The 13,441-nt window shown below is 34.2% G+C and overlaps 1 protein-coding gene across 2 annotated transcripts in view; it reads right to left on the bottom strand.

Annotated features, from left to right (window-relative positions):
- Positions 1–13,441, bottom strand: part of LOC134750488 (mushroom body large-type Kenyon cell-specific protein 1) — a 235,783-nt gene that overhangs the window by 43,018 nt on the left and 179,324 nt on the right. For both annotated transcript variants that reach the window (XM_063685665.1, XM_063685666.1), the window contains 2 exons: positions 3,186–3,421; positions 2,378–2,479 (listed from right to left, as the gene is read on the bottom strand). In XM_063685665.1, coding sequence (XP_063541735.1) covers positions 2,378–2,479; positions 3,186–3,421 — 338 coding nt within the window. The remainder of the gene's footprint in view (positions 1–2,377; positions 2,480–3,185; positions 3,422–13,441) is intronic.

Raw genomic sequence — 13,441 nt, 5'->3', positions numbered from 1 at the left:
TTTAAACACGCGCCGGATTTAATTTAATTTTGTTAAACGTAACACGACTATTTATCAATAACGACAAGTTTCTTTTTCTCACGCAACGGATGTCATGACAGAACACATAATTACGGCAATTCAAGAACTATGCCACACCGCTAACGCACAATTTCCCCGAGTTTTGGAGCAATTCACAAAGACCCGGCGGTCCCACGGTGCAAGCCGACTCGAATTATTGAGAGCAAAAACTAGAATTATTGGGTACAAGCTGATATTTATAGTGTGGATGAAGAATGGATAGATAGTATTTAATGAAATAATGATACATTTGTAAAAACTTTGTAAAGCCGTGTGTTTTTGCCACCATTTTATTTGATCTTAGTAAAATAATGAAAATTTACGTAGGTACAGACAATAATAACCGATTCATTTATATCTGTAAGAATTAGTAAAAACTTTAAATGACTTAAGTAATTAATAAGCAGTCAGGTGACAACCGAATTCACTAATTTAAGAAAAAAAGTTTTTGGCTCTTAACTTGAGTTTTGGTTTGAGCCAATAAAAAATACAATTGCCTACATAGTAGAAAACAAAATTAATAAATAGATTCTTACCTTTAGCCACATTTTAAAATAAATACATAAAATCAATCACAATCCGTGTGACTAAAACCTTATTAAATAATGAATTTCAAGAACGGTATGCACCTAGATAAATCACGCGAGGCCTATGTTTATTCAATACCGCACGTTACATGATACTCGATAATTGAACGTGTATTAGCTGTGACTCAATGCCATATAATTGCTGCGGAAGGTTAAGGTCCGACTCTAATATTGATGTCATTTTTGACTCATCTGACATTGTATAGAGGATTTCCACGGTTTGAAAATTAATCGGATAATTAGACGTACGGATTCTTCTTAGAAACAAAGCTTAGGTTTTGGTGTTATAGTTACGTTACTTTATTTATTATGTTGATGTTTTTTTAAACATATAGGAGGTAAACATAAAACTTCTTTAGGCGCGACTAGAGGGTAACTCATATTTTTATTTCTGACGGAAGTAACGCTCAGTAGTGACACACGCACAATAGGACACACGTCAAAGTGCCATCATAGCGATAAACGTCATCGTCAAAGAAGGTTTGCTTCAATCGCACGTAAAGATTACACTCACACACCTTTTTTTTGTGTCGGTGCTCATATCGTTGTACTGTTTTTTTTTTTGTACTATGTTATGTTCGGTTCTGCGATTAGGGTACATTTTCCGCTAATCTGCGCCAAAAAAGGCCTGGTTCTGGAGGTTTTTACTTATTTTTTTTAAAGTAAACACATTTATAAGTGTAAATGTAAACTATTTCAGTTTATAATCTATATACAGTGTGACTACTTATAAAACAAATCAAAAAATATTTCATAAATTTGATTTGTTCCCTGCCTAGTTGGAAGTGTGAATGTCTTCAAATCTTGCGTCTATGTTCGCTATAGACAAAACTGCATGTTCCAATTTATTAAACATAAGCAAAATAATAAATAAAATTAACGATGGGCCTTCTTTGGTGCAGCCTTACACCTTATTAAAAATATCTGAAACTAGCTAGAGCTACTCATTTACAGTATCCAGACAACGTTTCTACCTACAAGAGTCAAACTTCATGAAGTTATAAAATCTCCCAGGAAATAAACAAGTTCAAGCATCCGTGTGATAACTTATCGGCCGTATAAAATGTCCAACTACTTTTGTTGACAAACATTACGCAACTAATGGCACCTCTACACTATCGGCGATGATAGACGATGATACTATCAGCCATCATCGCCGATAGTGTAGAGGGGGCATAACGCAACGACCCTCAAAAGTGACGTAACCGATGCACCATTAAGGCGTGAAGTCACCCCCGCGCCACCCTCTTTCACCCTCCTCCGATAGTCTGATGATGATAGTCCTTCAGGCCAATGATGCTCAAGTAACATCACAGGCAAGATGAAATCCTGACAAAAGTCCGAACATCATCCTGAGACTACTGACACTTCCTGGACGGTCATTACTCCAAATCCCACTGGAGTTTGGGGAAAAGAGTTTCCCTATCCCTTAATTAAAGAAATCCCACTGGATTTTTAGGTTAGTTACAACGCTAAATTTTTAGCTAGCTTCTAGTGGTAAGTTGCGGCTTCTACAAAACTATGACACCCGCCAACTCCACCAGCAATCCTGATAAGTCAGGGGAAATCCTGACCCCATTAATCTGCACATATCCCTAGCTGAACCAGTTACATCAGTCAGTACACACACACACATCTGCCTATCTCCACCTATCGCCAGCCCAGCTATCACCCAAACCAGTAACTTTAGTCTTTCACCTATTACCCAAATCACTTTAGTCAGTACTCACCGCCGCGCCGCCCGGCCGCGCCTCCCCGCCACCCTCACCCTCCACGCAGAAGTAACACTTGTCCGATGGTTTCCAATCTGACGGCTCTTCCACCATCTCCACCTGGAACAGAGGGCCAGTTTTAAAACCAATCACACTTGGACAAGAAATACTATATAATGCAAGCTGAAGTCCCATAAGTTACTGAGCTGTCGTGACTTAGAACTAAGTCCTGTGGATGAGGAGACCTGGTGTATTTTGAATTTGTAGACCAGGATACATCGGGAGACTTCCTTCGTAACAGTAGTAGTGTTACCTACTTAGCGTTTGATATAATGTTAAGTATTGAAATAGTCTATGCTTGAGTGTTTGGCTCGGATACAGTGATTTTTATTAAAATGACGAGTATACATGCTTATCTTGACTTAGTTTTGTGCTTGTTTTCATTGATCTGCAGGTCTTAGACGCTGGAAGAGGATTAGTAGGGACCATAAATCTTTGGTTCTTAACGCTTGAGATACCTACTCGTAAGAATCGACGCCCCAGTTTATGACATAGACAACTCTACCTTTGGGAATATGGTCTCCGGCCTTTCCAGTATGGTTCTTCAGGGCTGAATGGGGGTCCGTGGAAGGAATAAACCCTTAATTAAGCTCTAGACAACTTACCTTTGGGACAATAGCAGGGGTCTTGATCAGTGTTTCTAATATGGTCTCCGGCATTTTTTCTTCTTGCTTGTCTTCGTTGATCTGCTGTATAGTCTTGATCTTCAGGGCTGGATGGGATCCGTGGAAGGCATGAACCCTTAAATAAGCTCTAGACAACTTACCTTTGGGACAGTAGCAGGGGTCTTGATCAGTCTTTCTAATATGGTCTCCGGCCTTTTTTCTTCTTGCTTGTCTTCGTTGATCTGCTCTATGGTCTTGATCTTCAGGGCTGGAGGGGGGTCCGTGGAAGGCATGGACTCGTCGCTGGAGGGTTCGCCGTCGCGTTTGGGTAATATCGCGTCTTGATAGAGTTTCCATTTTCTTCGACCCATCAACTCCTCTGCCACCCGTTCTAGACCTGTAATTGGTTATGGTACGTTAGTATTTGTCTGTGATAAAAAGATGATTGAGAATTACGTGGGAGTGTCCACTTTTTAAACTGCATAGGTACTTATAAACTGGCCAGAGTATGTGGAAGTTTTTGACCAGGCACCACCAATTGATGTACTCAGTAATATACAGCAAATTATGTACTTATTTCTAAAAACTTCCATGAAGGATTATTTTTTGTTTAAAGCTGTTTTCAGATTAATTTCATTGCCCGACGTACGAACATAGAATTAAGCCACATAAAGAAAGGTTCTGAGGACCTAGCCAAGATACCAGTCGTTTGCGCCGTAGCGAACGAAATGATAATCTCTGTCTATTACTCTTACGAATTAGTGTGAGAGGGAGACATTTTTTTGCGTATCGTTCGCTCGTCGCTGCGGAGCGAGCGATTGTTATCTTGGCTAGGCACTCTGGACAGTTAAAGTATAAAAAGTATTAATCCATTTCATCCAATTACATTAAAAGATATTAGGATTTTTTAATTATTCTTATAACAAAACTTCCAACATTATCATCGTAGGAATTATTTGTTTCTGTTTTCAGCAAAACATATTATTTTTTACATTAATAATTAAGGATATAACCGTTAAATGTGTCGACGAACCCAATTCCGCCGTATTTATCTGTTAAATTGATTTATGCTCAATTAATGTCAACAGATAACTTGACATTGGCTATTAAATTAAATTAAATTAATAAATATTATAGGACATTCTTACACAGATTAACTAAGTTCCAAGGCTTGTGTTATGGGTACTCAGACATCGATATATTTAATATATATATATATTGAAGTGTTAAACGCTAAGTTGGAATACGAAGCGAACTTTACTGACAATATTAAAAAAAATACAGATATTATTTTTACTCGTACCGTAAAGCCACCCAAGTCACCCAACTACCTATAGCCCAAAAGTTCTTAATTATAGTCCAAAATTATCTCAAATATCTTTGTGACTATTATTTGAAAATCATAATTCTTTGGAAAAATATTTGTATCTATAAATGGAAATAATAACAACATAAAGTAGATATGTAGTTTACCACGAAATGGTCCCGCCTCAGCGTAATGCTAACCCTAAAGACAGCGCTGGGGCCCGTTTCTCAAAAGCTTGTAACTTGTAATACAAGCGGATGTCACTTTTTGACAGCTTTTGTTAGAAAGGCACTTCAACTTGTATTACAAGTTACAAGCTTTTGAGAAACGGGCCCCTCGTCTTTCGGCGAGACCATTCGTGGGCCACGAACGCCACCCTACAACACGGTCTTATCTATCAATAATGTGACCGCATCCACTTTGCGGTGGCGATCAGATTATAGGGAACATAAGATTATCAGAAATAGTTTTTATAAGTGGTTATGGAACAAAATAGTTATTTTCGATACAAGTGCGGAAAAGAGGAAATTCGAAACGAGTGGCGATAAATTAAAACACGACCGCAGGGAGTGTTTTAAATCGACACGAGTTGCGAACTACCTATCCGCACGTGTATCGAACAACGTTTAACAGTACATATGGCCCTTTAAACTTTCGACATATGCACGAAAAGTGCTCTTTACGCACTAGTGCGGGAAAGTAGCACCATATGTACTGTAAAAGGCTTTTTATTTATGTTTATTACATACATACTTAAACAAAAATTATCCTGTGCTTGGATCTAGCACGGTTAACCATTTTAACTTGTGATAGTAAATAGTTAGTTCTGGCTGTCATCTGACAATTTGTACCATTTTACCTTTATTGAAAGTTGAAGTTAGATACTAAGCGCCACTTGCACCATCCTACTAACCCGGGGTTAACCGGTTAAACCGTTTACCCAGTGTCAAACTGTATTGGTAACCATGGTAACTTCAGGTTTAACCGGTTAACCCCGGGTTAATGGGATGGTGCAAGTGGGCATAAGTAAGTACGACAACGTAAACATACCTAGATTTCGGTTGTTATCCAAATAGCTATATACAGAACCCAAAGTCAGTGAAGAATGTCAGCATTACAATATAACATTGTTAAGGCGGCAGAAGTAATCAACCTATAAAAACTAATTCACTCACCATGCGTAAGTCAGGGCTCGGCAACCTTTTTTCGCGCTAATTGTGAATATATTACAATACTTTGTGATGTATCTAACGCCATGATTTTAAAACAATCGTAATTATGGTTAGAATTAGCATAAAGGTATGATTGATTATGCAAACGGTTATTGCATGGGTGTGGAACATTTTCTTAGAATTTATCATTAAAAAAAAATTGGCCAATGGCGTTATTTATAAACGCGTTAAGTCTAACAAACCCTTGACGATCGTTTGTCCTTATCCGTCATTTTACTAGTTTAGTTTGTTAGAAAGAAACAAATTTTAAGAGAGGTTTGCTAAGTTTTATGAATAAGGGCGTTAAAGTAAGTAGGTATGAATTAAATACGTAATAAATAAGAGTCAGTAACCGTAAATTGGCATATATCTATTGCCAGTCCTATATTGGTTTTAAGGTACAAATTATATTACGAAGTCTCTAAATTATATTTTATTTATTAGGTCATGAATCGGTCATAGATGTTACGGGTCAATGATGATGATGATTATAATATATAACAAAAAAAATACATTATACGTATTTACGTTAGTAGTACAGTAGTAGTAAAACACTTTATTTTACAAAAAAGAAAAACGAAACAAAAAAAACATATTAAATCACATTTACAATCAAAATGGGTCTATCGTGAATTTATTTTGTTACCTTTATTTACCGACGTTTGACGTTTGACGATTGTAAATGTGATTTAATATGTGTTCAAAACGCGAAGTTTTAAATGTTTAAAAAAAACACACCTACTTCTTTAGTAGGTATGGAGGTACGTAAGTGAAATAAGTGTGTGTAAAAAATATGTGTGTAGACAACTTACTCAAAAATATGTCCCATAGTTCTTGATTCGCTGACATAAGAGCTATGGGACACACTTTTGAGTATGATTTGTGCACCCATATTTTTACACCTGACTGTACAGTCGCCATCGGACATATTGGAGCGGCCAAGGCGCTTACAAATATCTAAACACGCCTCTATTGTCAAGGCGTTAGAGTGCGTGTTCAGATATTTTTGAGCACCTCGGCCGCACAGATATATCTGTTGTCGACTGTACAAAGGTACGTTTCGGTGAAAAATTAAAATTCCAATTAAAAGTAAATTATTAGCCTGCAGGCATCAATAAATATATTATCAATTAAACGAAAACCCATAAATCTTTATAACGATCCAATAAACCATCAACTAGACAAATACTCGTATCTATAAAAAGCAGTAATAATTACACAAATCGATAACCACGATACCCTTACTAGGCTCAAACATTTAACGTATTCCATAAATATTAACCCGTTAGTTTTTAAAACAGTAACAAATAAATTAAACATTTATAACTGTCTTTCATCTATCCGCGTTTAATTTCGCCGCTAGGGGCGCTAGTGTAGATGGAGGTCTTTCAAAAATGTCAAATGCATAGAAGTTTAGAGGGTTTCAAGCTTTTTTATCGGGAATTTTCATTCCTTATTCATAATTTTGGTAAATCTTTGTCCATCTTTGATTAATCATGGTAAACAATAGATATAGCTCAATAAATGTTAGTGGTTTAAAAAAAGTGCCAACTAAAATATATGCAAAAATAAACCGGTTGAAAAAATGGCACATTTAGAAGTTAAAATACCTTTGTGTATACTAGAACGTATTGATTTTATAAAAATAAGCATAGAAGAATTTTGAGATCTGTTTTTCTTGACCTACATTTACAGTGGCGCCAACTGGTGAGCATAAAAACGGTAGCCCTCATTTACACTGGCTTTATCTGCATGCGCCAGTTCCTTATGTAGCGGGTCATAGGCTAAGTTAATATTGTTTTTTTTTTTTTTTTTTTTTTTCTTTTTTTTTATAATTTTAAACTAACACGGGACTTAATCGCCTAAAAACCCGCTTAGCAAGAAGATGTTGATACAATTCCTCGCCAGTCTGCCTGAGACCACGAACGTAACGTCACATTCGAAACGTAAGGCCATAAATAAACTTAAGTTTTTACTAAGTCCCGGGTTAGTTTAAGATTATGAGTGAAAATCGTGTTAGTTTAAGTTAATTTTATTATTTCGTTTTATATAACATTAACTCTAATTTTAAGTACTTGGGTCAAAAAATTTTTGGTTGTCTTGTTTTTTGTCCCCAAAAAATTTGACGGAGTGGAGCTTTTTGTATGGGGTGAAATTTAGTTTTTAAATTTTCTCAAGAGAACTATAATCTGCAGCTAGAAAGACATGCAATAGCACTCAACTTTTTTATTACATTAATAAAAGACAAAAATAGGCGCGTGACAGAGTGGTCAGAAACAAGACAACGAAAAGATTTCGACCCACTTAGTAATAATGATGATTCGTCCCTGAACCGCTGTCAAACTTCGATTTTGTAGGAAGTTTCATTTCTGTATGGTAGTACCTACTATTTATTGAACATGTACAGTTATTCCCAGTATTCTACGGAGTTCTGGCATCTGGCTTTGGCCACCGAACCGAGACCCTTAGTTAATTTAGTAATTAAGGTGGCTTTGAACTTCTATGAATTAGACAAAGACAAAGCATTATTCATTGCGCTAATTTTCGTCCAGCACTAGTTTTCGTCCACTTGACGACATTTGAATATAAACCTACTCGTACATTGCTGCACAAATTTGGACTTATTGCAAACCTTAATGTCTAAACATTATATTTATCTAAATAAAAGATATTTCGCAAGTTAATTAAAAATGAAATATATTATTTGCTAATCCGTCAAGTGGACGAAAACCAGAGCATGGACAGATACTAGCGCAATGACCCTATTAGGTACATAAAATTACATAATATAGACTCTGTTTGAAAACTAAATTGAAAAGTGATTTTTTATGTATCTAGTGACATGTCAAGTACCTCTAATATTTTTTTACGATGAGAACAACCCAAATTTTTTGTTCATACAAAAAAAACATTATACATCTATAAACTAGTTATTTTATTAATATAATATTTTTAGAATTTATACAAGCACGATTGTTTTGGTCTTAGAGTTATAAATAAACGGTAGGTAAGTATATGACACATTACATAAAAAATAAATAAATAGGTAAGTACCTACCGAAAGCGATGTAACCTCCTGAGATCCCACAGCAGTTGTTTTGATTTTTGAATTTTGAACTCTGTTTTTAAATAAAAGTTCAAAATAGATTTTGGAATTGGTACTAAAATTTGTACCGGGGTCACAGGTTAAAAATAATAATTTTAGTATTATTTTTTAAATTTCCGATCATTCACTTCATCCATAATTATAGGCATTAAGTAGGCGCCTAGGTACTTAAATATTATATTAGGAGAATGTAAATTTTGTGTTGGGTGAAATAGTAATATTTTTAAATATAGTTTTAATAACTTAATTATATGAATTAAACTGCATTCATATTAAAATATGAGATCTCATCATACAAGATAACAAAAAAAAACCACCAATGACTGTGTTTATCAGAAAATTTATGGACCCAAGTGTGTATTTTAAATTAATGTAAATTTATTTCATGCTTTTTATGGTAGCCTGGTATATTATAGCGCCCTAGGATAATAAAGATAAAATAACCTATTAAATATTTAAATAATCATTTACATAAGAATATGAGAAAACTTAAGTTACAATTTACAGAAGTTCTCGATAGGTAGGTACTTAGGTACAAATAGACAAAAACCGGCCAAGTGCGAGTCGGACTCGCGCACGAAGGGTTCCGTACCATTACGCAAAAACGGCAAACAAATCACTTTTGTTGTATGGGACTTAAATATTTATTTTATTCGGTTTTCAGTATTTGTTGTTATAGCGGCAACAAAATTACATAATCTGTGAAAATGTCAACTGTCTAGCTATCACGGTTCATGAGATACAGCCTGATGACAGACGGACGGACAGCTGAGTCTTAGTAATAGGGTCCCGTTTTTACCCTTTGGGTATGGAACCCTAAAAAGCACCTAATTAAGCCTCTCGCGAAAGGTTACAATTAAAATTGCACATTGCATTTTTGTATGTAAAAATGAAAATCTAATTTTAATGATAATAAAATATATTACTTACTTTAATTTTAGAAAATATACCTAAATACTTCATAAATATGTTCGTAAGAACACAATTACAAAATGGCAATTTTTTTTTTTACGTACATTATATTACCCCCAAACCCCCTCCCCGAAAACGGCCGCCATGGTCAGCCGAACGCAAACGCATGTCAGAAAACAATGAATCATTGTTATTACCTATACATAACATTCGAACAATGCACATACCATACATAAGCTCCTGCGATAACAACTATGTAAAAACGTGTCTAAACTATTCAAAACTAAAACAGTCAAATAACAAAAGACTACAAAATGGCGTGACATATATATGATAACCAACAAAGGATCCAGTGTGTCAATTATTTAAATCAAGAACGTCACAAGTGTTCCTAATTCAAATATATATGTAGCCGTTTTTGTATGAGTGTTTGCTGCCTACTGATTGGCTAAAAGTGCGATTAGAGTGGCCGTTTCAAGGTCGTCGTGAGTCAGTGTGCGTGTGTGACCATCGCCGTCGGTGTGGGTGACGAGAGGACGCGATTGGTCGGTTGTGATTTAGAAAAATTAGGCGGTGTGAGGCATAAGCGAAATGTTGGTTAAGTTTTTTAAATCTTTATTCCTTGTTAATTTTAATCAAAAAACTTCCGTGAGTCACAGACATATTAAACACCTGACAGACATATTACGTGAGTGACCGGTTATTAATATGTTTAATATGTCTTTATTCATTGTTGTTTTCAGAAGTATTGTAAATACAAATAAATTCAAAACTGACGTGCTGTCCCACTAAATGATTTACAAAATCAGCTTGAAACTCAGATTTGATCCTAAAGGTGATACAAAATAGTCGACAACTACTAAGTTTTTCACAAACGCCGGAAACAGTATTAAATTATAGGCGTTTCTGAAATATTTGAAGATTTCCTTTGATTTCTTCAGGATCATCAGATACTGACCAAATTTACAATCGACTAACTGTAAAAAAAAATCCAATTCCAGTCCATATCAGTATAAATTACCTCAAATCAAATTTGAATCATTATTAAATGGAACAGTGTTGCTCTTTTTTTGTTTTACTAATAGTAAAAAAAAAATTAATAAGTATAGTCTATTTATATTTTGACTGACAATTTTTCTTGTATTGTGGACCGCCAGAGGCTATATTTGAGTGTTTATTTTTGGCTATTTAAATTGTATTCTGATATGGGTGCACGTGTTCGTGTTGCTTGAAATAAAACTTTATAGATGTAGATAAAGCAGTGTATGTAACTGTACATAATTAGGCATTAAAATACTCGTGTGATCCTTTTATGAAACTTATTTCATTTGTTTCATAAACCCACACTCGTATTTTAATGCCTTTCATTATGTAGTAGTCACATAAACTAATTTTATAAAACGCCTTAGATAAAAAAGCAACAATCTCGTAGCTTGCACCACCGCATAATATAAAGTGATTCAACGCGGAAACGTCCGTGTCCTTGTTCGGCTCATCGTGGACATACCGACATTATTCGCGCTTATTACCATTATTAAATAATGCCCATCTATAGAACCGGTACTATTAAACCTTTTTATTATATTATTATTATGGCTAAACGCGTGCTTAGGATGGTTATGAAATTGTGTAATGTATAGCTTGGGAAACGGATTTAATGCGAGCATAGAAATAGAGGTAGGTACCTATATACAGAAAAAAATTACCCTCCTATATATAGTTGGTCAAGCAAATCTTTTCAGTAGAAAAAGGCGCGATATTTAAATTTGATATAGGACGATATCCCTTCGCGCTTAATTTTTTTAAATTTGCTGGCTTTTTCTACTGCCAAGATTTTCTTGACCATTTATAAAATGGACCAGACAAAATGTATGAAACAACCAAATTTTTTTTCGCGATTTCGGGGTTGGTCCCATAGTAAAAGTTGCTCAGTATAATCCCAAAACCTCCCTGGCAACGGGAATGGACCTATGCCACCGTGTATATACATATATAGTTTTTACAAATGTTTTGTTACACATGTATCTACGTACCTATATAATATTATGTGACTTTTACTAAGGTACTTGCGCCTAATATGACCCAGTTCTTATGTTTGCCTACTTTAAAAAAATCCTATAAGTACTTTTATAAGTGTGATTGGGTTCAAATTGTGCGTCCATGTTCGCTAGTAGGTACCATAGATATTACTCCAAGTTCTATATTAGAAATAAAAATACCTAACGATGTGATCCATCTTAGGCGCAAGTACCTTATAACATACGCGGAATAATAACTTTAGTCTGGGAGTAACAACCTTCTTCTGCGTCAAAAACCAGCAAAACCTACGGATTTGTCTTTTCAACTTCAACATTTATTCAGGAAATATGCCACACCCCCTCTTTTACACGTCAACGTGGAATTTACATACACCTAATTGCAAATAACAATTTAAACTAAATTATTACAATTACTTAATAGTAATAATTTGTTAATTAGTCAATTACTTCGATCAATTACTTAGGCGTATGAAGACTTAATGTCGAATTGCAAATAAAAAACTATACCAAAACAACAAGCCTTTTGACAACCCTTGCCATTTCGCGTCCCAACTGTCTAAAATAAACCATTTCATTTAAATGAAAACTTATCACAAAACACGAAAACAATATTGATAAATACATACCTAAAAAAAGATCCTAATGAACTTAATTCATAATTTTGAATAAAACCAAACATAAACTAGCTTTTAAAATACATCAGGTATTATTGCAATTTTTTAAAGTCCTAACGCAGTTTTTGAGGATTCCTATAACTACCCTATGTCTTTAGTATTATAGTATACCTAGTTGTATTGTAATAGCCTAGGAAATATAAATGTACCTATCCGTAGGCAAACAGATACCATTGCAGTTAAATGTTTTTATATTATATTATTATGGAAAAATGACATTTTTATCATACCTAGACAATGTGCTATTGTGGCTCTGGGAAAAAAAACATTAGATGGCTTTGTGTGTCCTTAATACAATACAATACAATACAATCATTTATTAATAAAATTAAAATTTTACACGTCAAAACTAACTAATAAACTTATATATCAATTTCAGTTCTTTGTGTATTGTTAGACCTTCATAAATATAACTTTATTTATTTTTTTCTACTCTATAACTACTAATATCACAAACAATTATGTACTTTGATTTTATTTATAATTTTAGGTGTCTTAGAAAAAAATATTGTGTGCAACGGTACATAATTAGGTCTTTAAAATTCTCGGGCCTGTCTTCAGGTACAAAACTAACTATTTGATGTTGAAAAATTCCAAGGAAACAATTTATGTAGTTATTAATTTATTTAAACTTTTTGTTCAACAAAAATAAGTAGGCACAAATGGCTAAGGCGTTCTTTACCAAGACATTACCTCTATAATTATTTATTTAATTTTTAACAAGAAACGAATTATTACTAGGAATGTTTTTTTTTAACTGAAATAAAAAAATTGAAAATAATTTAATTTGTTCTTAGAATGTTTTTTTTTTATATTGTCTTCGGTTAACGCGATAGTTACTCATGAAATGAAACTATGAAAACGGATTATATCGCGTATATTGAATTTATAATACTTAAACTTACTACTTTTTACTTTGGGATGTATTATAAATTCAATATACGCGATATGCCCGTATGCATGATATACCCGTTTTCATGGTTTTATTTCATGTTTTTTTTTATCAAAAAATTATAAGTACTCGCCTTTTTAATGTTTTTAACATTCTCGTGTTTTATTTTTATCTTTTTCACTAGATTACCGTGAAGGGCTGAGTTTGTATGTACTGTAATTGTAAGTACTCTATCCTTTTTAAGTAATCTAGGTACATGGTTTTCACCGAATCGTCA

This window comes from Cydia strobilella, chromosome 20 (genome assembly GCF_947568885.1).
Source record: "Cydia strobilella chromosome 20, ilCydStro3.1, whole genome shotgun sequence".
Taxonomy (NCBI): domain Eukaryota; kingdom Metazoa; phylum Arthropoda; class Insecta; order Lepidoptera; family Tortricidae; genus Cydia; species Cydia strobilella.
Note: the sequence above shows the minus strand (reverse complement) of the source record. Positions and strands in the feature narration are given on the sequence as shown.